Here is a 27,710-nt window from a genome sequence, read left to right on the forward strand (position 1 = left end):
ACTATTCCAGAGTGTAGGGAATTTTGGAAGATTATAACCAGTGCAGCCACTCTCTCTGCAACTACCTCTTTTAGAACTCTACAATGTGGACCAGCATGTCCTGGGGATTTGTCGGCTTTTAATACATTAGATTTCTCCAATACTTCTTGTTCTCAGCTAATGTTAATTATTTTAAGTTCCTCAGTCTCATTAGCCCCTTAGTCACCCTCTATTTCTAGTATGTAATTTGTGTTTCCTAATGTGAAGACAGACACAAAATACTTGTTCAACGTCTCTGCCATTTCTTCATTCCCCATGATAATTTCTCCTGTCTCTGCCTCTAAGGGACCAGCATTTATTTTAGCAACTCTCCTCATTTTTATATACTTGTAAAAGTTCTTATAATCTGTTTTTTATATTCCTGGCTAATTTGCTGTCATTCTGTTTTTCCCTTTTTATCAATGTTTTGTTGACCTTTATTGGATTCTACAACTCTCCCAGCCCTCAAGCTTACTGCTATTCTTTGCAACATTATAAGCCTCTTCTTTTAATCCAATCCTATCCTTAACCTCCCTAGTAAACCACAGGTGGATATTTCTTACTGAGGTTTTGTTTTTAATGGAATGCATTTTTGTTGAACAATTTGAATTGTTTCTTTATTCCCATTGTTTATTTATCACCATACATTTTAGTCTGTTTATCCAATCAACCATAGCCACCTCTCCCCCTTACTTATGTAATCGACTTTAAGTTTAAGATTCTTGTTTAAGACTGGAGTATGCCATTCTTGATCTTAAATTTCAATTGTATTATGATCATTTTTTCCAAAGGATCTTTTACTATGAGATTATTAACTGAACTTCTCTCATTACACAATATCAGATTTAAAATAGCTTTATCCCTAGTTGGTTCCACAATGTATTGTTCCAGGAAACTGTTGTGAAACCATTCTACAAACTAATCTTCCAGACTATCTTTGCCAATTTGATTTACCCAGTCCACATGAAGATTAAAGGACCCTATGATTATTACATTGTCTTTATTAAAACACCAATTATTTCTTGCTTAATGCTGTGATAAACAGTATAACTACTATTAGGAGGCCTATATACTACTCCCATCAGTGTTTTCTGACTCTTGTTATTCCCAATGACACCAATTCGACTTCCTCACCTTCCGGGCCTATATTTGGAATCCTCAAACTTCCCCATTTGCACTTGGATAGGTTAGAAGCCAGAGGCAGCAGCCTACGTTCTATAACTGTGGGGCTGAGATGAGCTGTCCTGCCCCTCGATTCATATTCGAGTAAGTATATTCACAAGCTCCCCCAATGTCTGTGTTTCTCAATGCTGTCTCCTTATGGACAAACCAATCTTATAGTGGGGAACTCCAACATATAGTAGATCCTTTATTTGCTTATACAAGGGGCCTAACATCTATTTCCCAATATGGTCCTGCAAAATTTTCCTTTTCAGCTATTTATTCAATTCCCTTTTGAAAATTGCTACTTAATCTGCTTTGGCCACCTTTTCAGTCGTGCATTCACAATCATACTAACTTGCTACATTAAAAAAAAATCTCATCTTTCCTCTGGTTTTTTTTTTGCTAATTACCTTATTTCTATCCTCTGGTTAATAATCCTTCTGCCACTGGAAACAGTTTCTCCCTAGAACTCTATCAAAACATTTCACAGTTCTGTTGAATTTCCCCTTAAACTTCTCTGCTCTAAGGACAGCATTCCCACCTTCTCTCACCTCTCCACATAACTGAAATCCCTCATCCTTGGTACCATTCTAATAAATCCCCACTACACCAGAATGTATTAATAAAATTGGTCAAATGCTAATAGGATTTCTCACTAAAAGGTTAAATTTCAAGTTTCTCAAGCTTTCTAGTCATCTATACTGCATTCTGACCAACCTACTTAGGAGTGCTAACAGTAAATTTGGGGTTGAGTTTGAACTTCACTGAAAGCCACAAAATTGCCAAGTTGGGAGTGGCAAAATGAAAAGCTGAAAAAATAATACAAGAAGTGCAATCAGTATTAACGTTTGTGGAATTTTCCCACCAGATGTAAATTTCTATTGCCAGAATTTTCCTGTTGGCGTGCGGGGGCGGGACCTGCACACCGACACGTAAAATGACGCACGGTGACGTTGGACGAGCGTCCCAACATCACCGCGCGCCATCGCGATATTTCGTTGGGTGGGCGCACGATGACCTCCGATGCGCGCCTGCCATTAATTAACAGGCCGCTTAAGGCCCTTGAGGCAGCAATTGTTGGAGATTTTTCAGGGCCCGTGCAATCTTCAGGTCGTCGCATGGGCACAACGGGCAGGCGGGTAGGAGACATTTGTATAAACCTCATCCACGGACAGGATAAGAGGGGTGAGTAGGGACGCGAGTGTTATTGGTCAGATATTTAATGCTTACAGTTACTGATAATTACCTGTGTGACCAGGAATACTTCAAAACTCTTCACAGCTGCTTGGACAGGAATAACAGCCTTCAGGTCAGAACGCTGAGTCAACATCATTCCTGGGGCCTTGCTGGTTTCAGGAAACCTTCCCTTAGCCTGGGAATGGGAGTTGTGCTATACACTGGAGGCACCTCCTCTAAGGAGGAAGGGAGGGCCAGGAGTCCACATTCAGCCTCCATGGGAGCCTTTGGGAGGAGAAGCGCAGGCATAAGGGGCGCAGGGCCAACAGGAAGTCCAAGGTGGAAGGGGCTGCAGAAGACGCCACTATCCTGCTGCCAGGGTATACAGGCAGCGAAGCAGCTACCTCAATGTGTCTGAGGTGCAGTGCCGAAGGAGGCTTCATCTCTCAAGGGAGACAGTCACCTCCATCTGTCAGATGATAGGCCCTGAGATCTGCACCAATTGTGTGGGTGGGCACCCCATACCAGTGGTGCTGAAGGTCACGGCTGCCCTCAACTTCTATGCCTCCAGCTCTTTCCAGGGGTTGGTGGGTGATCTTTGTGGTATCTCCCAATCAGATGTCCACACTTGTGTCAAGCAGGTGACAGACGCTCTGTTCAGGCGTGCATTGACTTTCATTCACTACTGCCGGGACGAGGCCAGCCAGACAGAGCAAGCCAGAGGCTTCGCAGCGATTGCTGGCTTCCCCCGCGTCCAGGGTGCAATAGACTGCATACGTGGCCATCAAGGCGCCAGCAGGTGAGCCCGGTGCTTTTGTCAGCCGGAAGGCCTTCCACTCCATGAATGTGCAGATAGTGTGTGACCACAGGATGCAGATTCTACAAGTCTGTGCGAGGTACCCAGGCAGCTCCCATGACGCTTACATCCTCAGACAATCCCAGGTGTCGGGGCTCTTCAGTGCTTCAGCCCGGCTGGATGGATGGCTGCTGGGTGACAAGGGCTATCCCCTCAAAAGGTGGCTCATGACGCCTCTCCGCCATCCAAGAACAGAGGCTGAGCAGTGGTACAATAGGAGCCACGGCACCACAAGGGCTGTGGTAGAGAGAACCATCGATCTTCTCAAGATGCGCTTCCAATGCCTGGACCACTCAGGGGGTGCACTCCAATTCACCCTAGATCATGTGTCTCTGATAGTGGTTACATGCTGCGCTTTCCACAATCTGCTGCTGGAAAGGGGGGACGCTGTGGACAAAGAAGTTGTAGACGCACTTGCTTCGGCTGTACACGTTGAGTCCAGTAGTGAGTCCGAGGATGAGCGTGCATAGGAGAACCCTGAGGGGGTAGATGCTGACCTGGGCATCCTTCAGAGAGGCAGGGACATCTGGGAGGCTTTAATCCAATGAACCTTCAGCTAGCCCACCACAGATGGACCTTCAACACGAGCCAGGGCTGCAAGCTCCATACCCGATACCCGAGTGCAAAATCTGCCTGGGTAGGAACATTAACTAAGGGCCTTGTCAATAAAGCTCAATGTCAAACAAGTCACTCATAACATCATGGGTTCCCGTCCACCTGCAGAAGTAAGGAATCACCCTGAGCCATGCTCACAGATCAAAATTTAATGATTTAACAAAATGAAGCACAAAAAAAAATTACAAAGGTGTTACGCATCATACTGAGTGGTCATTAACTAATAGCGGGGCAACATAAAACCACCGGTGAGAAACCCGTGGTGTGCCCAAGGTGCCTTAAGTTTACATTTGTGGGTGCTACGTCTAGGTGCTCCCATTCGCTGGCACTGGCATCTGAGACAACCTGCTCACTGTGCTGTCCTGTTGGCCTCAATGACTTTGGTGGGCGTCCTCTGGCCCATCGAGCCTTTGATGGCCCCGCCTGGGAGGGAACGACCAGTTCTACAGCTGGCATCTCCCCAGTCACTGCACTGATCATCAGATCCCACAGTAACTGGCAGTGGGGCGGAGGAGCTGCTGCCCTCATCCGGAGCGCCCTGAGATGAGCCCGCAGAGACGCAGGCAGCTCCTGCGCTGACATGCGGTCGCTTCAGACCTCTCTGCTCACCATTGATGGATGGGCACAGAGCTGGGATACTTGGTGCCCAATCCATCTCCCACACTAGCACTGACCAGTTGAGGTCAATGCCGCTGTGAGGGCTTGCAGGTCTGAGCGCAACCCCAGGAGGCCCTGATTGTTCTTCTGGAGGAGCCTTTCCACGACAGTCGCCATAGGCACTCTCTGACCCTGCCCGCACCTCAAGTGAGTGTGAAGCGCCCTCACCGCTGTGCCCCGGGTCACTAGCTGATCTAATTCCCACCGAGGTGCTAGTATCTGCGCTGGTGCCTGCCTGGCAGAGATGGTTTGATGCTGGTGAGTCCAATTGTTCAGGGCCCTCAGGTGTAAGAGGTGGCCCCTCTGCCTCCTCCTCCCAGCCCTGCTCCGGTGATGCTGAAAGGAAGAACAAGGACATTTGATTAGTTGAAGTGGAGACAATGTCAATGTGCATGCTTGTCCCCCAGATCAGTATGCGCTCATCCTTCCATAATCAATGGTCAACCCATGTTACAAGTTTCAATCACTGAGCATTCAGCAGTACCATGGCTGCTGGGACACACACGGTGACCTCAGTGCTCGGCAATCTTACCTCCCCGTGGCACGCCAGCCTCACTGCCACCGGTGGACCTAGACACATGGTGCCTCTCCAGATCCATCACCTCCTGCTCGTATCTGGTGATGATGGCCAACTGGGCCTGGCCTCTGCCAGTCCGCATCCGCACGGCAGCATTGTGTGCAGTCTTCTTCTGAAAAGGAGAGAAGAGCATTGATTAGTCCACCCTGTACCTGGATTCCCATCACATCCCTGCCACCCCAACCAGAGTGGGACATTGCAGGGCTCCAGTGCTTCGTCACCCCACGGCTGCCGCATACTCAAACCAAGAAGCCAGGGCTGACCCCGCTTTGCCCACATGCTGCCTCCATCACATTTGGCACCACAAGGTCTAACCTTGCAAAGCAAGGAGGCACAAGCACGTGGAACGCCAAGGGCAGCAGATGGATTGGTACCCCGCCACCTGGAACCTCCCAGTCAGTCAGCACCCTGACTTTGACATGTTTCGCAGTTCCAGCACTGTGCTGAGGTGCAGATCCTTGAGGCTGCCCCCAAAACAGCACTCTGGCTGTCAGCATCACACATGTGTGGGTGCAGAACTGATCTCAGCACTACCCTTTCAGGGTGAACTAGACATGGGCAATATCTGCTGGCCCACCCAGTGAGGGACATATGCCGTGAAGGATTCAATGCTGTAACTGCACTCAGAGTTGTGGTGGGGAGGGTGTGGGGGGAAAGCCTACCTGCTGTGTTAAGTGACCTCTGCCAACATGGTACTCACCTTTCCCAAGCTCAAGAGGTCGTTGAATCGCTTGTGGCATTGGACCCCAGCGCATCGCACCACGGGAGCTGACTATGTCTGCCACCTCCTCCCAGGCATGTTTAGTCAGGTGGGAGGGGGGGGGGAGGCCTCCACCTCCCGTAGCTTGGAATGAGGATCTCCCGCCGTGCTGCCACCTCCTCCAGGAGGGCAGCTAGGCACTCATCAGAAAACCTAGGGGCACACTGCCCCACTGCCCTACCTTCCTGCCTGGCTTGTTCTCCCGCAGCGCTCTAGGGAGCCCTTCTATTAGCCATGATGAATAGCTTTTGCAAGGTTGAACAGGCTGCCGGGTAGCCATTGGACCCGGCAGTCATTGCACTCCCACCGCTATCCTCGGGAGTCGCGCTTCATGCTGGGCAGGGATTAATTGGCCCGCCCACATAAAATGGCGGCACGGAGCCGATCGCGGGTGGCGATCGGTCCCACGCCCACCCCCGAACGGCCTGCCTGACGGGGCGAAAATTCTCCCCTGTGATACTTTAAAGGAAACTTAAGCCTGCGGCTTCATGAGTCTCGACTTGTATCACTCATCTTTTCCTCTTATTTTATTGAGTTAGGTTAGGCTGTTAAGCCTACTAAGAATTACAGGGGTATGACAATAAAGATGGTTAATTTTGTATGTATGAAGCCCTTACACATTTTCCAACCAATTTTACAAGCAAATGATTCCCAGTTGTTCATACTTTAACAAATTTTAGCCAGCAGAGAACGTTGCTGAGTTTGGCTGTGCCTCGTGCATGCCATTAGTTATAGAGCTTTGTAGCCCAGTACTGACGTCATCAAATCATTTTAATGAATTGTAACCAGCACAGTAGCATGATCAGGAATGGGATAGACGGTCATGAATAACTTAATCAGATTCAGGAGCTCCACAAAACAATGATTGTGGGGTTTGTGAAGTTAATTGAAATACTGTTATATTTGTTTTCTGCCATCATAGAATTATATTTGCTTAGCATATTGAGAGCTCATAGCAGTAGTATTAGGGACAGCAACAGTAAAAAAAAAACTGCTTGATGTGAAATTTGTTAAAAACCTGATAACTTAAATGTTCTTGCAGTATAAGGCCTTGGGCCAGTATGCAGACAATGTTTTTTCACTTCTGTTATTTGTTAGGACCAAATACATTTCAGACTAAATTTTTTGGCTTTTGAGGATCACCATAGTGATTCTTGTTGATATTTCTAAACATTTACTTTAGCAGTGTCTGGTTGGCAAGAAACGGTGTAAAATTGTTCTTTATAGATTCCTCGACAGTTAGTTCATCTACCTGGTTTCTGAATTGTCGGCTGTCATCTTTCCGTTCCTATTTGTTTGTGTACTGTATTTTAGCTCTCAAATTCTGCAACCTTAGAAGGAAAAGGTCAATTGAAGTTTACTTCTGGACAATGGAGTCCTCACCACAACTGCACACAACTTGCCACAGCTAATGACACAGTTATTCGAGGCTGGGATACTAGAACCATGAGGTAAGCAGAAAACACCTCCTTTTCTAGAACTCCTTGTAGTCACTTTATATCGAATGCATAATCAGAAAAATGTTTGGCATTTGAAACTTAATAAAATCCAATCTGTGAAATGACCACCAATAGGCATGTTTTACTTGGTCTTTATAGTTGAGCAGCCTCTTTTGTAATTGTCCATCATTATCGTAATTGGGATCACTATTAGATGAATAATCTTTAAATACAGGTGACCTTTAAGGCTGGTTTTACAGTATGTACAAATGCCTTTATGCAAAGGCTAAAAGGGAATTTCTTAACTGACACTCAGTCGACCTTCTTGTGTACTTTTGGTGCTGCCTTTGTAAACTTTCACTCTTCCCACAATGTTTGATCTCTGTCTCTGCCAACTTTTGGATTCCATAAGTATTTAATCTTATTCACGTAACAAAGTCAAAAAGTGATTTATACATTTTTCAGGAAACCAAAGTGGTTTGTGTAGTTGTTGCACTGCAGGTTTATGAAAATATAACCTGACCTAGCACTGCCTTTACTCCTCCTCCACCTCATTGGACAACAAACTGTACCCTTCCAGTCCACCAAATTCTCATGCTAGGTCCCTCATTCATTTCCTAGATTACAACAGTGACTACACTTCAAAAGTACTTAATTTTATACATGCAATATAAATGAAAGTTCCTTTTTTTTCAAAGGGTCCTATGCAAGTCTCAGCTGGGATCTGTTCCACTGGGGAAGATAAGACTATAGAAAGATCGATTTCCCAAGAAACTCCAGGCCTAAGTGTGGCAGACAAAATTTAAGGATCTGTTCGGGGTCTCATTCACTCATAGAATATTGAAAAATATTAGAACCCTTCAATGTAGGTGGAAAAATAGCCACTGGAAGCATAAATTAAATAATAAAATAATTAAATTAAGTAATATATTCTATAAGCAAATTATATAAAATGCTGTCTATAAATTATATTTAATACCCTTCAGTACACAATTTAATCTGTTTTACATTCATTTACTTTTAACAGAGATTCCCTTGATTCATAAAGATCTAAAATTATATGAAAACATTTTTCCAAGTACCCTAATATTTCAATTAATTACCTTAATTTTCTACATAGAATTTTATTTATCTTACATTCAACCACTTAAGCAATGTTCACTTCCACCAGTAGTTAAAGTATACCAAATAATAATGCATTCTGTTTCACATTGTATAGTGGTCCTGCGCTTACAAAAAAGATTATTTATTCTCTGACTTACTGTGAGCAACACAATGGTGCATTCATTAATTTGCACAATTTCTTTTAGATTTCTACTGCAAAATACTGGGCTTATAAATACTTTCTTTTCATTGGCAGTCGATACCATCGATGTTCACCAATGTGATTTGTCATGGCTTAGTGAGCCATGGCTTAGTGGCAAAGGGTCTCAGCAGTGATATAGCCTGAGTAACAAGTGAATCAGCGGCAGTAGCAAAGAAGAAGGTGTGGCAACATAGCTGATGTCATTGAAATATATAAAGTTGTGTAACAGAGCCCTTTTTCCCCATTAATCCATCTAGCACAGGGACTCCCCCACCACCACCCTCAACCCCTCCAACAAAATACTCGATCCCTTTCAACAAAATGAATCCGCTTCTTGAAATAACCCTAAGAGCCTGTATTGTAAATATCCTGTAAGATGAGAACCAAGGCCTCATTCCAAGCCATGCCAGCCCATTTTATCTCTGGCCCCAATATTGCAGTATACTGTCCTGAAATATAATAAGTTAACTGATCTTTCCTCACCTTTTGATATTTGCAATGTGACAACGAACAGAATAATTGGCAATTCACCCCCCGGCTGTTAGGATTTTGCATGGCATGAATGGCTACTGTTGTTATCGACAGTCACCACACTTTAAAAGGAGCTCACTGTGTAAGGTTCTTCAATATGATAAATGTACATAGCATCATTATTATGATAAAGTAGTGGCCAAAGTGATGAAGACATGCTTAGCAAGGCCTTGTTACCTATTTAGGAGAATCCTGCAGAATGGCAAGATTTGTGGAATTCCCAATTTAAATACTTCAAATACTGAAATGCAATTTGAGATCTTACAAAACACAATGATAAAATTTTACACTCCAGTTTTAGAAACACACGCAATTCTACACCATTCCACAATTCACAGCATTTTCAATATAAACCAGACAGCCCACTGACAATTTGAAATGCTCCAAAAAAGCATATTCAAAGGGAATAATCATTGTATCATGAAAAGAATAGACCCTCATTCAATTATTCTGTCTCAGGATATGTAATGTTTTAGATTTATACTGTACGTCAACTCTCTCCTTGTCTACTTTTACGACTTTCAAATGTATAGCTTTAGTTCTGAAAACAGGAATGACATTTGTAACAAGAATCATAACTGTATGGAACTGTATTGAGACCACCGGGTACAAAAACAAGGAAGTGATGTTCAGTTTGTGCAAGATATCAGTTAGACTATTGTGTGCATTTCTACTTGGCCCATTTTAGGATTGGTATGAGGGGTAATGAAAAGGCTGCAACAAAGATTGAGTATGATGATATCAGGAATAAATATTGAAAGTTTTTTTTTAAATGGGACTTCTTCACTGTACAGAAAGCATTGGGTGGGCCCTTTTATGGGTTTTCAAAATAATGAAAACTTCTGAGAAATAGTCAGAAAAAAATCCACTAGTTGATCAATCAGCAATAAGAGGACATAAACCCAGAATTAATGCTGGAAGAATGAAGGAGAAATTGCATTGGGTTTTCCACAAGCTGAGTTGTTAGCACATGAAATGGTTTACGAAAAATGTCTCCATTAAGAGGCAATTGGATAAATATTTTAAAATGAGATAAAAATGGATACAGCAAAGAGCAGAGAAATGGGCTTAGATAGCTGCAGTTGAAGAACGAGCATCAGCACAAGCATAAAGGGCCAAGTGGCTTTCTTCTGTACTGTAATTTCTATGATCTTATAATTTCAGAATTTAGCAATATTTTCTGAATTAAATTCAGAATTCTAAGCTTGTTACGGTTCAAGTGTGAACTGCTAAAGTGCAGGTGAATGCCAGTTTATTGAAAAAGGTGGATGCCTTTGCCTTTTACTTTGGGAAACGGAACTCAATTTATTTAGCGCTGTTAGTCACTAGTCTCACATCATCTTTTGATATATCCTATGACTTTGGCCATTGAATGAATTTTGGAGCCAATAAGACAACCTCAAATTAGCTCAATCTGCAGATTAGTCCTCCGAGAGTTAATTGTAATTCTGTTCTACTTAAATTTATGCTGTACACATTGATGCCATTACAAACCATTATTTCTTCATTTTCATCATAGTCCAGCCCAGCAATAAAAGTTGCCTATCAGTGACTAATGTAAACAGTGACAGGATGTTGGTCTATGCCTCAGAGGCTAGCTCAGGTCGGAATTGTCCAGTTCCGTTGGCAGCGGATGTCATGGCAGGTTTGCGGGGGGGAGCGCAGTTTGGCGTGAGGGGCAGAAATCGATTTTACATTGGCGTGAAATCACAGGGAGATCATCCGATGGTGCCAGCCATGGCAGAATGTGAATCCCTCTGGAGACCGGCATGAGCCTGATTTGCATCCTGCTAATGGGATGCAAAGTAAGGCCCAAACAGAATCGTCCCCCTATGCCCGATTTACCATTACACCAGCAGGAAAACATACCGGCCCAGAACACGTCTGGACAAGTGTGATGTGCAGAAGTCGGGACTTACCGTTAGGGCCTTGCTCAGATCACGGGCATCCGAGGAGAAGAAAATGCTGGAGCCCTACAGCTACTGGACCCCAGAGGAACATGTGCACCGCATGCTAGGTGGATCCTCATGGACATGGCTCCGCCGCGATGCAGCTCTTGGAAGGTGGGAGATCTCCGTTGTTGCTTCAGGTCTGCTTTGGAACATCACGGTCTTAGCCATGGGTTGCTACAGATAATCGGCGAAGGGGGGAGGAGAGGGAGATCTAGCTGTGAGTGGGAAAGGAAGATGTAAAGGGGAGGTGGGGCTTGGGGTTGGGGGGGGAACAAAGGTGTTGTGGAGGTTCGGTTCGGAGGGGGAAGAAGGTGTTGGTGAGATTGGGAAGGGGGGTGACGAAGGTGCCGGGGGGAATGGGGTGAGTTTGGAAGGGGGAAGGAGGAGTATCTGAGGTGGAGGGAGTACCGGGGGGAGGAGGGTGTAATGGGGGAGAATGCTGTAAGTGGGGAGGTAGATGTAAGGGGGGGTGGAAGGAGTAAGGGAGGGAGTTCGGAGGGGGGAAGGTGTCCTGGAGGAGGAGGGAGTTTGGAGGGAGGGGAGGAGGGAGTAAGGGTGGAGGAGGGAGTAAGGGAGGTGATGTCCAGGTGAATGTGTAGGGGAGGGCTCTGTGGAGTCAATGACTGCCTCCTGGGGAGCGAACTGAGGGTGGGCTTGGTAAGAGGGAATGGTAAGTGTGAGAGCAGGCAGAGGGAGCCGGTAGGGTGAGGGTGCGCAGTAATGATAGAAGGGATGGAGGGTGATTGGTGGGGACTCAGAGGCAGACATGGCCCTGGGGGGTGGGAAGGAGGAGGGTGGGGAGATCAATCTGGATGGGGTGGGATTTTCAGGAAGGTAGGGAACATGCACGTTCACCTGGACATCCTAGAATGACAAGGGCTCGGGTTGGTAGGTGATGACGGGGGGAGGTGGAAGGTGATGCCGGGGAGTCGACAGTGATGGGGGAGAGGACATGAGTGACTGGGGGAGGGGAAAGGACGGGGGAGCCAATGATAAACTTGACAACTGCCATTTCACTGACATCGAAAGTAGGCGGAGCCTTGTGTTGGACGGGCACAGCTGCTGCATGGGAGTGCAATCAATGGATGGGCAGAGATGCAGGTCAGCTCAGATGGACAACTGAAAGAGAACCCCAACAGGCAGCATTGAAAACGCTTGGGACAGTGAGATGAGTGTGATAGATGAAGACTCCGCGTGCCCAGGAGTGTGCTTGCACGAGGCTTTGAAAGGTCCTGCCACATTCACACTTCTCTCTCTCTCGAGAATCACTTGTGGTCCGGCTGCATGCAGCTGAGTGGCTAGTGTGGGGGGATGCGGGGGAGGGCTCGCGAAGCCTTTCAATGAAGCTGAAAGACAACATTACGCATTATTCAGTGAAAGCGAATACGTTTTCAGATTATAAAGTGACAAAATATGTTCACCCGTGCAACCAGTTGCGATCAGAATTTCTTAACCTTTCTAGGCCTACCACTTCTTCTAGGTGCTGCCCTGACATCCGCAGCAGGGGTGGAGACAGCCTGTGCAATGGTTGGCCCTGTTACCTCTGGTGACTTCGACATTGGTCGTCTGGAGAGCCAAGGCCTTGAGGGCCCTGCTTACTTTTGCTGTCCTCCTGTGGGAGACAGAGGATGAGGTTGAGGTGGTCACAAGCAAAGGGGACTCAGAGTGAGCGGGCAGCTTCTGAGATTCCTGAGTGGATGACCCAGGGGTAGCCAGCTGCTGTTGCTCCTCCCTTCGGGTGCCCGAGAACCCCGGCCTGACTCCTTGAAGGGGACGGAGTACCTGGAGTGACGTCAAGGTGCACCGTTTCTCTCTCATGTTGCCACTGGAGGAACTCACCCATGGCTACCACGACGGAGTGCAGGTCTGCGTGCACCTCCGCATTCTGCTGGACCAAGGTCTCTATGGCATTCGCCATCCTTCCCATGGAGACCTTGATGTGCACGCATGTAGGCACCACTTCAGCAGAGAGCAGGTGGTCCTCCGACTCATGTGCCACTCTGTTGATGGCTTCCAACAGCTCTGCATGATGTTCCCTCATCTTCTGCTGACTCTCCACGATGAGTTGGAAGGCCGAATCCAGAGGCTTGTCATCTGACTCGGACTTCACAGATGCCTCTTCCCCAGCAGTCCTCCCGAGTGCTGGGGAGCTCAGCTGAACTTGCCCCCTCCTGCCTTGGACACGTGTCCAAGCGGTGACCACCAGGTTGTGAGCCCAAGACTGCTCTAGATCTAGGTCCCACCGAGGTGTGTGTCTCTGCGCTGGTGCAGGGTGGGGGTAAGCGCTGTGATGGGTCTTCCAGGCTGCCTATTTCCAGCTCTTCAATGGAGGAGGTGCCCTCTTGGCTGGAGTGAGGAAATGGATGGAGCTGAGGGACTGGCTGGCTGAGGGTGTCGGTTGCTTGGCAGAGCTCCCTGTGAACCAAAGTAGAGATAATTAGTGCGTGGCAGCAGAGTCAAAAGCAGGAGAGAGGGAGCACTCACAGTTGCGTTGAGGGAGGGATGATGTGGTGCAGGATCCTCATGAGGGTGGTCGCCAGTGACCTCATCGTCGCCACAGGCACGATCCACGTCCCCTCCAGTCAGTGCGATGGCACGCTCCTCAAAGTGAGTGAGGGGCTTAATGTGGGCCATTCCACCCCTGGTCTGGGACCTCTCCCTGCTGATGTGAGCCAGCTTCTCCTGCATGAAAACAGGTGGAGAGAGTGTGAGCAGGATGCATGACACTGCATGGAATGTTTGTGCGGTGAGCGGAGACATGGACGGGATGAGGATGTGAACTCGAGGGCATGAGCCTGATGGAGATGTGTGGGTGTGTGTGAGAGTTAGTGGTGTTGTCTCTTGAGATGTGAGATCCCTGTGAATGTGTGATAGGTTTGGGAATGTGTTAGTTGAGAGCAAGGAGGTGGTTGACTTACCCTGGTGGAATGGATGAGAACCTCTTCATCCTCTTCCTGCACTGGATGATTGACCTCCTCTATGCTCGGGTGATGCTGACCGCAAATTCCCAGGCCAGATTGGTGGCTCTTGTGGACCTCCTGCAGCCAGAGTGGGGGTAGACGACATAATGATGGCCTTCCAGTGCATCCAGAAGGCCCCCAGAGAGGCATAACTAATGGGGGCTGCCGCCTTCTTTGTTTTCAGGGCCATCTGTCGCCTGGAGCAGCCCTGGTCTGTAGACATGAAGTAGGCTGCGCTCTGATGCACTTTAAATATGGTGCCTGGAGCGAGGAAGCACTGAGGTCACAGTGTGGCGGGCAAATCTGATCCAGTGTGCTTCCTGTGAATGTATTATTCATGAGATGTCACGCGCCGGGAAGGGGACGATACAGCACGAAAACCCGCCATTGTGGCCGGTGGGTAAAACATCTTTCTTTCACACCTGCTGCCGCACTTTGTGCAAATTTGGGACGATTCCGTCCTCAGTCTGGCCTCAAAGGATTTGCTGCACTATGGAATAGTCACCTAGGTTGGATATGTGATTAGAAGAAACAAGATATGGTAGGAAATTGTACTTCCTTCTCTATATGAAGGGTACTGGTCACTTTACCCTTCAATGCATAAATTACTTGTGCCATATATCAGCCCAAGATGACATCCTCATTTGCTATTTTTTAAACCCAAAGATTTGAAATTCTTAATGTAAGGTATTGCTCTACAGTCAAATTATATAAGTTATACCTTTGTTTAGATGGGAAGCATTCACCTTTTTCATTCAGAGGTTTTAAACTTTTAAACTATTATTTTAAACTTTGGGCTGAACTTCATGTAGTGGCAATCAGAGTTGGGTGCGTACGGGTTGAGCGGCCCGGGGTGGAGGGGCGTGCAGTTGTGCGGGTGGGGGTGGGGTCCTGGGGTGGCGGTTATATGATGGGGGCAGTCCCTTGGGGAGTCAAGAGGGTGGTGTGGGGAGTGTCCCACAGGGGATCGAGGTGCGGGGATTGAGGTCTCTCTCCCAACAGAGACTTCAATCTCTTAATTTTTCCAGTTGCAGTTTTGGAAAATTAAATCCATTTCTGTTAGTGATACCAAAGCTGAACAGATTTTCGTATTTATTTTAAAGTACAAACTGTTTGCATAACCTAGAGCTTGACGTACACCATAAAAAATAAATCCTTCTTTGTCTCTGGTTAAGAGGTATTATACACATTTTATCAAATGGAGACTGTTCTGTGCAGGCCTCTTCAAGAAGCGGTTTTATCTCTTCAGCACATACACAATAATCATTTCAACTGGGTAGAGGCTGCTCTAGTTCAGTTACTGTTCTTGTGATAGGAAGGTGGTTTGGGATGAAACCATCACCGGAGTCTTGAATAAATAAACCAAACTTGCATCTGTCAACCCTGTAAGTTTCAGCGCTATACCACATCTTCCTAACACTGTGTTTTAGAGCTCGAATGCATAGTAATAAAATGTTCAGGATTCTCACCTATTATGACCATGTAGATTTTCCATTTGTTGGCAGAAAACCTGCTGCTGCCCAAAGTAACAAAGTTCCCTCTGCTCAATTTCTAATTTTTCCCTGTTGGTTGTTGATCCTAAGAAATAGGATCAGGAGTAGGCCCCTTGAGCCTCCTCCACCATTCACCTACCTCATTGCCATTTTTACACACTGTCCCCATATCCCATGATATTTTTAATATCTAGAAATTTATCGATCTCTGTTTTGAAGCCTCCGCAGCCTTCTGGGTAGAGAATGTCAACGATTCACCACCCTCTGGATGAAGAAATTCCTCCTCATCTCAGTCCCAGATGGAATACTTTTTATTCTGACTCTGTGCGGAATCGCCCTAGATTTGCACAAAGCATGGTAGCGGGTGGATAAAGGGACATTTCACCCACCGGCCATAATGGCGGCTTTCTGCGCCGTATCGTCACATTCCCAGCGCACCCCACCTTATTAATAATGTATTCCCAGGAACATTCCGGATCACAGGATTCATCCGCCCTGCCGTCATCTCAGGCTGCCGGTAATTCGAGCGCCAGATTTAAAGGGTGCTCCTGCACGGAACTAGCACTATCTCTAAGGGATCAGAAGCTGCTGCAAAGTCATGGCTGCCAAAGGGAGGAAACATGCTGCCCCCAAATTTAGTGACGCCTTATCTATTCTGCTAGTTACACCCTCAAAAAAAACTCAATTTGTCAAAAATGATTTCTCTTTCATAAATCTATGTTGACTTTGCCCAATCCTACCATTATTTTCTAATTGTCCAGTTATCATATCCTTTACAATAGACTCTAGCATTTTGCTTACTACTGATGTCATGCTAACAGGTCTGTAGTTCCCCATTTTCTCTCCCCCTCCTTTCTTAAATAGTCGGGTTACATTTACCACGTTCCAATCTGCAGGAACCATTCCAGAATCTGTAGAATTTTGGAAGATGGCCACCAATGCATCCATTATCTCTACAGCCACCTCTTTCGATACTCTGGGATGTAGATCATCAGGTCCAGGGAATTTATCAACTTTAGGTCTCATGAATTTCTCCAGTACTACTACTAATAGTTAACACCATGAATATATTTGGATTTGTTTATTCTCTGCATCTCAGCACCATAGTTCCATCACCACCTTCTCAGCAGCTATGGATGGCAATAAATGGAGCCTTGTCAGTGTCACCTACATCCTGAGAACACACAAGACAAAATAAGTAACAATATAATTTGTTTTGGTGGTATTGGTTGAGCATGAGTGTTGCTCAGGAGAGCTTTGCTCTTCTCCAGAAAGTGCCACGGGATAGTTAGCATCCACCTAAAGTACTCATCACATATTGGAGTTGAACAAAAAGTTAGAGCTTTGTACCAGATATCTGTCCATTTTCTATCATTACTGAAGAGGTTTATTTAAGGACAGTTGTAACCAGTTTGATATTTGTCATCATATTTGTCATCTTCCACCTAGGTCTTCACTGCGATATACAGGGAACGGTTTTCACTGCCACAGATTCAGAGATTATTGCTGTACTATTCATTTTCTATGAAAATATTGGTAATCAAATCATGAAACTATGTACTGTCATAATATCGTTTTGGGGTGATGTGTTATATTGGAGAGCCTTCAAAGATTTTCATACCATTAGTATTGTAGAAACTATCAAAAAAAACACAAATTTAAAAAAAAACTACTTCAGTGTCAGCATTCGCAATGCCGAAAGCTAGTTCTGTGTTTTTTTTTATTCATTCATGGGATGTGGGTGTCGCTGACTAGGCCAGCATTTATTGCCCAACCCTAATTGCCCTTGGGAAAGTGGTGGTGAGCTGCCTTCTTTAACCACTGCAGTCTATGTGGTATCGGTACACCCACAGTGCTGTTAAAGAGAGGGAGTTCCAGGATTTTGATCCAGCGACAGTGAAAGAATGGTGATATATTTCCAAGTCAGGATGGTGAGTGGCTTGGTGGGGAACTTCCAAGCGGTGGTGTTCCCATGCATTTGCTGAACTTGCCCTTCTAGATGGTCGTGGTTGTGGGTTTGGAAGATGCTGTCTAAGGAGGCTTGGTGAGTTCCTGCCGCCCATCTTGTAGATGGTGCACACTGTTGCCACTGTGCGTCGGTGGTGGAGGGAGTGAATGTTTGTGGATGGGGTGCCAATCAAGTGGGCTGCTTTGTCCTGGATGGTGTCAAGCTTCTTGAGTGTTGTTGGAGCTGCACTCATCTGAGCAAGTGGAGAGTATTCCATCACACTCCTGACTTGTGCTTGTAGATGGTGGACAGCCTTTGGGAAGTCAGGAGGTGAGTTACTCACTGCAGGATTCCTAGCCTCTGACCTACTCCTGTAGCCACAGTATTTACATGGCTAGCCCAGTTCAGTTTCTTATCAATTGTAACCCCCAGGATGTTGATAGTGGAGGATTCAGAGATGGTAATGCCATTGAATATCATGGGGCGATGGTTACATTCCTTCTTGTTGGAGATAGTCATTGCCATATTTGTGTGGCATGAATGTTACTTGGCACTTGCCAGCCCAATATTGTCCAGGTCTTGTTGCATTTCGACATGGACTGCTTCAGTATCTGAGGAGTCACAGATGATCCTGAACATTGTGCAATCATCAGTGAACACCCTCACTTCCATCACCTTATGATGGAAGGAAGGTCATTGATGAAGCAGCTGCAATGGTTGGGCTGAGGACACTACCCTGAGGAATTCCTGCAGTGATGTCCTGAAACTAAGTTGATGCAGAGAATAAACTAAGACCTCCAACAACCGCAGGCACTTACTTTGTGCTAGGTATGACTCCAATCAGCAGAGAATTTTTCCCTGATTCCCATTGACTCCAGTTTTTCTAGAGCTCCTTGATGTCACACTCGGTCAAATGCTGCCTTGATGTCAACCAAGGCTGTAATGAGGTTAGGACCTGAGTGGCCTGGCGGAACCCAAAATGAGCATCAGTGACCAGGTTATTGCAAAGCAAGTGCCGCTTGATAGCACTGTTGATGATCCCTTCCATTACTTTACTGATGATCGAGAGTAGACTGATGGGGCGGTAATTGTCCTGCTTTTTCCATACAGGTCATACCTGGGCAATTTTCCACATTGCCGGTTAGATGCCTGCGTTGTAGCTGTACTGGAACAGCTTGTCAATGGGTACAGCAAGTTCTGGAGCACAAGTCTTTAGTACTATTGCCGGAATGTTGTCAGGGCGCTATAGCCTTTGCCGGATCCAGTGCCTTCAACTGTTTCTTGATATCACATGGAGTGAATCAAATTGGCTGAAGACTGGCAGCTGCGATGCTGGTGACCTCCAGAGGAGGCCAAGATGGATCATCCATTCAGTACTTCTGGCTGAATATTGCTGCAAATGCTTCAGCCTTATTTTTTGCACTGATGTACTGGGCTCCCCCATCATTTGAGGGTGGGGATATTTGTGGAGCCTCCTCCTCCAGTGAGTTGTTTAATTGCCCATCAACATTAATGACTGGGTGTGGCAGGACTGCAGAGCTTAGATCTGATCTGTTCATTGTGAAATTGTTTAGCCCTGTCTATTGCTTGCTGCCTATGCTGTTTGGCACGCAAGTAGTCCTGTGTTGTAACTTCACCAGGTTGGCACCTCATTTTTAGGTATGCCTGGTGCTGCTCCTGGCATGCCCTCCTGCACTCTTCATTGAACCAGGGCTGATCCCCTGACTTGATGGTAATGGTAGAGTGGGGGATATGCCAGGCCATGAGGTTACAGATTATGATTGAGTACAATTCTGCTGCTGATGGCCCACAGCCCCTCACAGTTGCCCAGTCTTGAGTTGCTAGATCTGTTATGAGTCTATCCCACTTAGCACGGTGGTAGTGCCACACAACACGATGGAGGGTATCCTCAGTGTGAAGACGGTATTTCATCTCCACAAGGAATGTGCGGTGGTCACTCCTAGCGATACTGTCATGGATGGATGCATCTGCGGCAGGCAGGTTAGTGAGGATGAGATCAAGTACGTTTTTCCCTCTTATTGGTTCCCTCACCACCTGACGCAGTCTAGCAGCTATGTCCTTTAGGACTCAGCCAGCTTAGTCTGTAGTTGTGCTACTGAAGCATTCTTGGTGATGGACTTTGAAGCCCCCCACATTCTGCGCCCTTGCCACCCTCAGTGCTTCCTCCAAGTGGTGTTCAACATGGAGGAATACTGATTCATCAGCTGAGGGAGGTGGGGGTGAGGTACGGTACGCGGTAATCAGCAGGAGGTTTCTTTGCCCATGTTGACCTGATGTCATGAGACTTCACGGGATCCTAGTCGATGTTGAGGACTTCTCCAGGGCAACTCCCTCCCGAATGTATACCACTGTGCCACCACGTCTTCTGAGTCTGTCCTGCCGGTGGGACAGGACAGGGATAATGATGATGGTGGTGTCTGGGACCTTATCTGTAAGGTATGATTCCATGAGCATGACTATGTCAGGCTGTTGCCTATGGCCAGGATTTTACAGCCCCACGTGTCTACTCCCAGTGGGTGCAGTAAGGCATTTAAATCTCCATTTAGCTCAGCGGGACAGTAATATCCTGCCAGGTGGGAGGGGCTGTAAAATCCTGACCTATGAGACAGCTCTCTCAATTTTGGCACATCCCCCAGATGTTAGTAAGGTGGACTTTGCAGGGTTGACAGGGCCGAGTTTTCCATTGTCGTTTCCGGCCTAGGTCGATGCTGGGTAGTCCATCCGGTTTAATTTCTTTTCAACTTCGTAGTGGTTTGATACAACTGAGTGGCCCACTAGGCCATTTCAGAGGGCATTTAAGAGTCAACTACATTGTTGTGGGTCTGGCGTCATAAGTAGGCCAGACCAGGGAAGGATGGCAGATTTCCTTCCCTTCCATCAGTGAACCGGAAGGGTTTTTACAACAGTCATGGTTATCATTAGACTTTTAATTTCAGATTTTTATTGAATTCAAATTTCACCATCTGCCGTGGTGGGATTTGAACCCTCGACCTCAGAGTATTACCCTGGGTCCCTGGATTACTAGTCCAGTGACAATGCCACTACGCCTCCGCCTCCCCTAAAAGAGAACATTTCAAACACATTGAGCATTATCAAATAGACAGTACTACCCTCACCTAAACTTGAAAATTTTTTGACATGTTATCAATATTACAAAATGGAGCAATTTTCAACAGCAGAAACAAACAAGAAAAATGGTCAATCCCTTTGTCAGTATTGTGGTCAACTCACATGTTATTGTATCACTCCAGTTTAGCACTAAGCATGATTGAAGACACCAATGGTGTCCAGTTATGGATGTAGCTGTGTTAAATATTAAAATTTGATTTATTATGAAAGCTGGTGATTGAGGAATATTATACGTGATGTACTTAAGTTAATGATAAACAAGACAACCCCTCTGGGTTTTATTTTTAATCTATGTTTTATGAACTAACACAGTCCTTTCAAAATAGTGTAATTGTTGCACCAGTTTAAGATGTTGGAAACTTGGAATGATGTCACACCATTTCAATTTCATGTGCTTCATGCTGATTTTCAATTGTATTTGTAAGGACTAGAAGTGGTTTTGTTTTCAAACAATTTTTAATAGCACCTTAGTCAGCACAGGGAACTGCAATTAACTAGGAACAATCAAGTTTCCCATTCCCAATTGCAGTGACCCCTGCTACAAACTGTGTGTGTGGATTGTTGGTATTTGCCTGTAGCACTCTGTCCCCACAGTTGAATAGATTGCCAGCATTCCCTAACCAGACTCGCACATACTCTGAGGAAACTGGTACATGCGGTACCATATCCCAGTATGAGGTACTGCATTCAGGACAATCAGGTAGATAGAAAAACTTGTCCTGGTGAGAAAAATCCTCCACAACGCCTGACAGATTACCAAGCATCCAGTGTGTCTGAGCAGAATCCCTACTGTATATGATTATAATCCAGTTCCTTACTGGGGCTTCCTGTAACTAGGTTTCTCTTAAATATAATGGTGATAAAGGGTTTAGAAAATTTCAAATTCAAATAGCATGCTTTCTGCTCTTATCAAGATTTGAAAAATGCCTTAGGCCTTTTGTATTTATTTGTTTGAAGACGCTGTGTTTAAAAAACAATGTGCAGCAGATATGTTTTTTTAAGTGGTCATGAGATATCCTTATTTTTTGATAATTGGTTACTTACTGTTTGAAGGGTTGCTGCATAGAATGTAATTTATCCTTTTCAAAAATAATAAGGATTTTCCATGTTTTCACTAAGCATGACAAATTGCTGTATCAGAAGTGAGCTACTTTACACACTTTCTTTTCATGTAGTCAAGTTTACTGTATGGAAAATGCCCATGGCCAGTTGGTACGAGACCTTGACTTCAATCCCAACAAGCAATACTACTTGGCGAGCTGTGGAGATGACTGTAAAGTAAAGTTTTGGGATACCAGAAATGTTCATGAGCCAGTCAAGACTTTGGAAGAACATTCCCACTGGTAAGTGTTTCTTCTATTCACTTGGTCAAGGTGGCAGGATTGTTCAATTCAGCGATTTCTTTATGCGCATCACTACTGCTTTTTGGCACATCCACCAAGAACTATGTTTAAATGATTGCAAATGGTAAGAGGCAATTTTCCTTCCTTCCCAGAAACGGCTGACATTTTTCCATTAGAAGCATCTGAGTGTCATTTGTGACCAGAATTATAATTTAGGATGCATGGCTGGGAGCCCAGCATTTTCAATGGCTTGCTGGCCCTGCCGCAGTGGGGCTGGAAAGTTCTGGTCTCTGTTTCTATTTTGGGTCCAAATGCAAGATAATAGCAAACAAATACACATGTACACATAGAGATATATCATCACAGAAGAGTGAGTTCTCTTTGATACCTCAGTGGCTAAAATAGGTTTGTTCTCGCCTGCTGGACTACACAGTGTGGGAATGTTCCAGGTTTGATCCCTGGTTTGCGCTGAATTTAGTGATAGATCTGCTACAATGAACTCAGCATCTGTGAGCTAACAAAGGACAACAGCGAGCCTGAGCTTCCATTCATAATTGCTGTCTTGTAACTGCATGTAGAATGAGTGTATATACTCACCGCTACACTTTAGATGATGACGTGGTTAGGTTCTTAGGCATGATTACAGCACTGAAGCTACATTCGTGAACAATCAGACTTTATTGTTGAAACATTATGGGTTAAATAAAATTAATAAATTGCCTTTCATATTTTACGAAATGCATAAAAACCTACACGTGGAAACGTACTACAGGGTGACTCCATGCTTTCAGCTGAGAATCACATTTGGAAGGAAAAGAATCAAAGGGCTGAAGCTCATCATTTCCTATCCATTACTTCCCGAGATGCAATCACTGCAAGCATCGATCCCTGCTGGGAGCACCAGATTGCAGAATTACTCTGTAAATATCATCTGATGTAGTTTGGATATTTAATGTCAAGCTTACGTTAAAAAAAATCTTTTGAGAACTTCTTAGGCAATTCAACATTTAATACTTTTGACTTCCCTTTGGATATACATTAAAATACCTTGGTACGTACAAGGTTTAGACGAGTAAAATAGTACGCTGAATTAATTAAGATTTCTGTACCTTTTTTAAGCTTCAAGTCAAAGTGTGTTTTACAATTTATAGCAATAATGTTTTTTTCTTGGGTAGGGAGGTGGGGTAAGTGTTGATGAAACCTGATAGCACAGCCTGGTGATGCAGTGGAGGTGTTATCCTTGACGAGGAAAAAGAATTACATGGGCTCATAACTTCCAATCTCCGGGGCTTCATAACTGGGAGGTACCCAAAAGATGTGGTAACCCAATACCCCCACCCCCAACTGGAAGTCCTTATGTAAGGATTGCACGACAATTGCCCGGGAAGTTCAACTTTCTGTTGGGCAATTACTCTGCACTGGGAACCATCTGAAACTCCGATTTAAATCGCAGTCTTCTGATGGTTCCGACTGTCTTTCCGGAATAGTCACCCATGAAAGGTTAGAAGAATTAAAACCATTTCTTACTCCTGGTTAACTACAGTACTGAGCCCCTTGGGACCTCCACCCCCAACTAACCACCTGACCCCTCACGAGACACCCCAACTTCCCGACTCCCCTCCCCACCCCCCCGATTACCTCCACCACTGCTAACTACCCTCCCAACTTCCCAACTACCCCCCAAACTGCAACTACCCTCCTGACAGGCGCCTCACCTCCCCGACCCCCCCCAACAACACTGACCATCTGACCGCCACACTGATCACCGTTCCCCCCCCGCCCCGCCCTCACTTACCTTGTGCACTTACCTTTTCCCTGGCTTCTCAAAGTAGCTGGGGCCTATAAATTTACCAGCTTTACGACAGCTAGCTTTACTTCCCCTGACTCTCCTGCGCTTGACTGAGAGGATTCCTGAACAGCTGCACTGCACTTTTGTCACCCGGCTCAAGTCGAAAGGTTGGGCAAGAAATGTGCGGCTGCATTTTAGTATAAGTAAGTAGAAGCGGAGTGGCAATCTGACTGTATTTGCTGTTCCACATGCATTCTGGCCCCTGATTTCCTCCCAGAATCTAACTGCATATGGCACTGATTGCAGAAACTCACCAAAGCTCCTTAGACAGCACCTTCCATCCATGACCAGTAGCATCTAGAAGGACAAGGGCAGCAGATACATGGGAACACCATCACATGGAAGTTCCCCTCCAAGTCACTCACCATCCTGACTTGGAAATATATTGCCGTTCCTTCACTGTCGTTGGGTCAAAATCCTGGAAACCCCTCCCTAACAGCAGTGTAACCACAGGGACTGCAGCAGTTCAAGAAGGCAGCTCACCACCACCTTCTCAAGGGCAGTTGGGGATGGGCAATAAATGCTGGCCTAACCAGCGAAACCTGCATCCCTTGAATGAATAAAAAAAAATTGGGATACAACCACTAATCACTCCATTGGTTGAATTATCTATCTATGTTCCTTCCTTACTTCCTCTCTCTTTCTGCATCCAAGATGGTGAATGTGTCTTTTTTTAATCATATTAATATTCTTCAAAAAAAAGCAGTTGAATGTTGAAAGCAAATATTTCTCTTAACTGTGTTTTGTTGACAGAAACATACATGTTACTCATGTACAGCTGAGACTGAAAAAATTTGAGCAAATGAAACAGAGGGAGACAAAGACACAAATAGAGAGAACCACAGACGAGGACTTTTATCTTCATTCTAATTTGATTTTTTTTAACAAAAGCTTAAAGTTTGAAAGCAAGCAAAGTATTTTTTGAAGGAAACAAATGGAAAGGATTTTGTGAAGGGTTGGGAAGCTAGTTTAGGGTGAGGGGGTGCCTCCAGGCTCTCGTAACCCACTCTTATGAGGAGTGGGTGGGTATTGAGGGGTTAGTGGGTGCCATACGCATTTAGATTCTAGGAGGAAATCAGGGGTCAGAACACCTGTAGAATGGAAAATACAGTCAGATTTCCACTCCGCTCCTACTTACTTACACTAAAATGCAGCCGCACATTTCTTGCCCAACCTTTCAACTTGGGCCGGGTGAGAAAAGTGCAGTCAGTGCAGCTGTTCAAGAATCCTCTCAGCTATGGATGATATAAGTGATGGTGGAAAATCAGAAGGGAGTATATAGGGATAGAGGATACAGTGATACTTCAAAGAGAAAGCCTTAAAGGTCATAGTAGGAAAGTAGTACAAAGGTGAAGGGATAGGGGGGAACTTGATAGGAGTAAGAGCATAGGTGGAAGCACGAGTGATTGGAGGAAGGACTGAGAAGGGAAGTGTTGAGGGCCCACATTTTCTCTTGATTCATCACCTCAAATGCAGCATGCAGGCATTCATGGTGTTCTTCCCTGCCAGTTAAAGCTGTACCTCCTGGTTAAAGAGAGAGAAGTAGGAGGATAATGATAAAAGTAAAAAGAAAAGTTAAGGGAGAGAAATGACAGAGAAGAAAAGAGAGAAATAGATTCAGAAGAGGAGAAATAAAGAGAATCAGGTAGACAAAGGCATCAGAGACTGGCAAGAGAGAGACCATATTCTTATGTCATTGGAAATCAACCACTTTGATATAGTTGTGTAAACAACTGGAAAGATTTAAACAAAAATGAGGTTCATTTGGAAGGGGTGGAAGAACAAAGTCTCTTGTATAAGATAGAATTTTAAAGTATCAATAGTATTGCAATTATATCTGAGAGACTATATATCTTCATTGTGTTTCAATCATTTGATATATTGCTTCAATAAACTTGCTGTATTAGAGTAATGGGCAAATGGTTGTCACATTTAAGTTAAAATAGGACTTAGATAAACATTGGAAACCACACACCAGGTCCCGATGACAGATGAGCAATGAAATGGGAGATCTACTAGTACTGAAAAATAAATGAAAATTAATAATGGAAAGTATGAGCAGAAGTGTTTTTTTTAATAACTGCCTTGTAAATTCTTACAGCATTTGTTCTGTAGCATTCTGTAGCATTGTTCTGTTAGCATGGACTAATAAGCAACATTGTAAAATATTACTTACACACAAAGGCAAAACTTTTAATGATATAGAAAGATATAGGGAGAGCAATTGAGCCTGCTGGGTGCTAAATGAGTGAAGGCAGGTATTATCCCATACCTGATTCAGGGTGTGCCAGGTGCCAAATTGGAAGCTAGTGACTTCAGAGCGTCTGCCTGAAATCTGTTTCAGGATCCCACTCCAAATTTTGGCAGGAAGTAGGCTGATGGCCACAAACACAAGTTTTTTTTTAAACTTGCCTCAATGTAGAGATGGGAAAAGCTGCAGTGCTCCTCCTGACCCCGCAACAGTACTGCGGTCGCTGCCAGCCTAATTCCTATCTGCCTCAGCTTCCCAGAAGCTGCAAGCTAGCTCAGAGTCTGAGCCAGCTGATCTTATGAAGGGCCAAGCTGATGAGCTGCCCAGTTGTCATCCACAGCTCACAGGAATGATGGTATTCAGACTCAAAGCCCAATTTGGTGCAAGTCTCAGGCTATTCACTTCAGACACTCTAGCCGAATCACGCAAAACAATTTCTTGCCGTAGTAACTAACTTTGGCCAAATAATTAATTTGCTGCGCCATCATGGGCCAGTACAAACGGACACTCGGATGGAACGAGAACTATCTTTCCTTTTTGTTTATCACTATTTAGTGCCAGTACTTTGAATTTTATTTGTGAGTTGAAAATATTTTGTTATATTTGTACGCAGGGTATGGAGTATCCGATACAATCATTCACACGATCAGTTGGTGTTGACTGCCAGCAGTGACAGCAGAGTCATTCTTTCCAACATGGTTTCTATTTCATCAGAGCCCTTCGGCCACCTAGTGGATGATGATGATTTAAGCGATCAAGAAGACAATCACAATGAAGAAAAGTATGTAACCAGTCGCAGTCTTTTTATTAATTATTTATTATTAACCAGTTATTAATTTTACAAACACAACAGCAATTGACAGACAGGCCGGAATTTTCCAGCCCTTCATGCTGGCGGGATTTTCCTGTCTGGCCGATGTGATTGGAGATTTCAATGGCTCGCTGGCCCCGCCGCGGGGGTGCCGGAAAATTCCAGCCACGATGTGAGAAGTTCTGTAGCGGTGTTAACGGACTACTCCATATCAATGATCTAATATTATTTGGGCATACTAACCTAGTGGCCATGGGACCAGACTGGAAACCTTCTGTCTTCCCCAGATTCTCAGTTAACTACTAACGCCCTCTGGGCGACGAAGGCTGGGCAATAAATACTAACGGATCTATAAAGAACAAGCTGCGCATTGTCATTGTTTTTTTGGTCTACTGTTCAAAGCAGGATATAAGTATAATTTTAAAGCTGCAGTATCCTACCCCAAATACCTAAAGCTCAGTTCAGAGTCCACCAAACCTTGATCTCATGTGCACCTGTGCAAACCCTTTGGAGAAACTGCCATTAAGTCTGTTACTTTAATATAGAAGTTAGAGGAATTTATTATTAAATTCAATTGGCATGCAGGTTTTCATGCTTGAAATACAGTGTGTTTCTATTAGAGTTTAGGGAAAATGGAAAATGCAGCTTTAAAAACAATGGAGTAATTTTACTCGGCTCTACCTCCAATGCGGAGCTTAGCTAGTGACAAGCTCAAATTGGAGAATTGGGACAACAGTCCTGTAGCTCTGTCTCTGCTACTGTATTCATGGGCTTCATGCCAGGAGTGGAAGAGCATAAATTACCCTCAGTAAACAAACACCTAAAATGTAATAACTCTTACACTAATTATTCTT

At 45.0% G+C, this 27,710-nt stretch overlaps 1 protein-coding gene across 2 annotated transcripts in view; it reads left to right on the top strand.

Annotated features, from left to right (window-relative positions):
• The window catches only part of eipr1 (EARP complex and GARP complex interacting protein 1), a 76,998-nt gene that overhangs the window by 41,275 nt on the left and 8,013 nt on the right, over positions 1 to 27,710 (top strand). For both annotated transcript variants that reach the window (XM_078541692.1, XM_078541694.1), the window contains 3 exons: positions 7,138 to 7,274; positions 21,778 to 21,945; positions 26,659 to 26,826. In XM_078541692.1, coding sequence (XP_078397818.1) covers positions 7,138 to 7,274; positions 21,778 to 21,945; positions 26,659 to 26,826 — 473 coding nt within the window. The remainder of the gene's footprint in view (positions 1 to 7,137; positions 7,275 to 21,777; positions 21,946 to 26,658; positions 26,827 to 27,710) is intronic.

Source organism: Cetorhinus maximus, chromosome 5, assembly GCF_964194155.1.
Source record: "Cetorhinus maximus chromosome 5, sCetMax3.hap1.1, whole genome shotgun sequence".
NCBI lineage: Eukaryota > Metazoa > Chordata > Chondrichthyes > Lamniformes > Cetorhinidae > Cetorhinus > Cetorhinus maximus.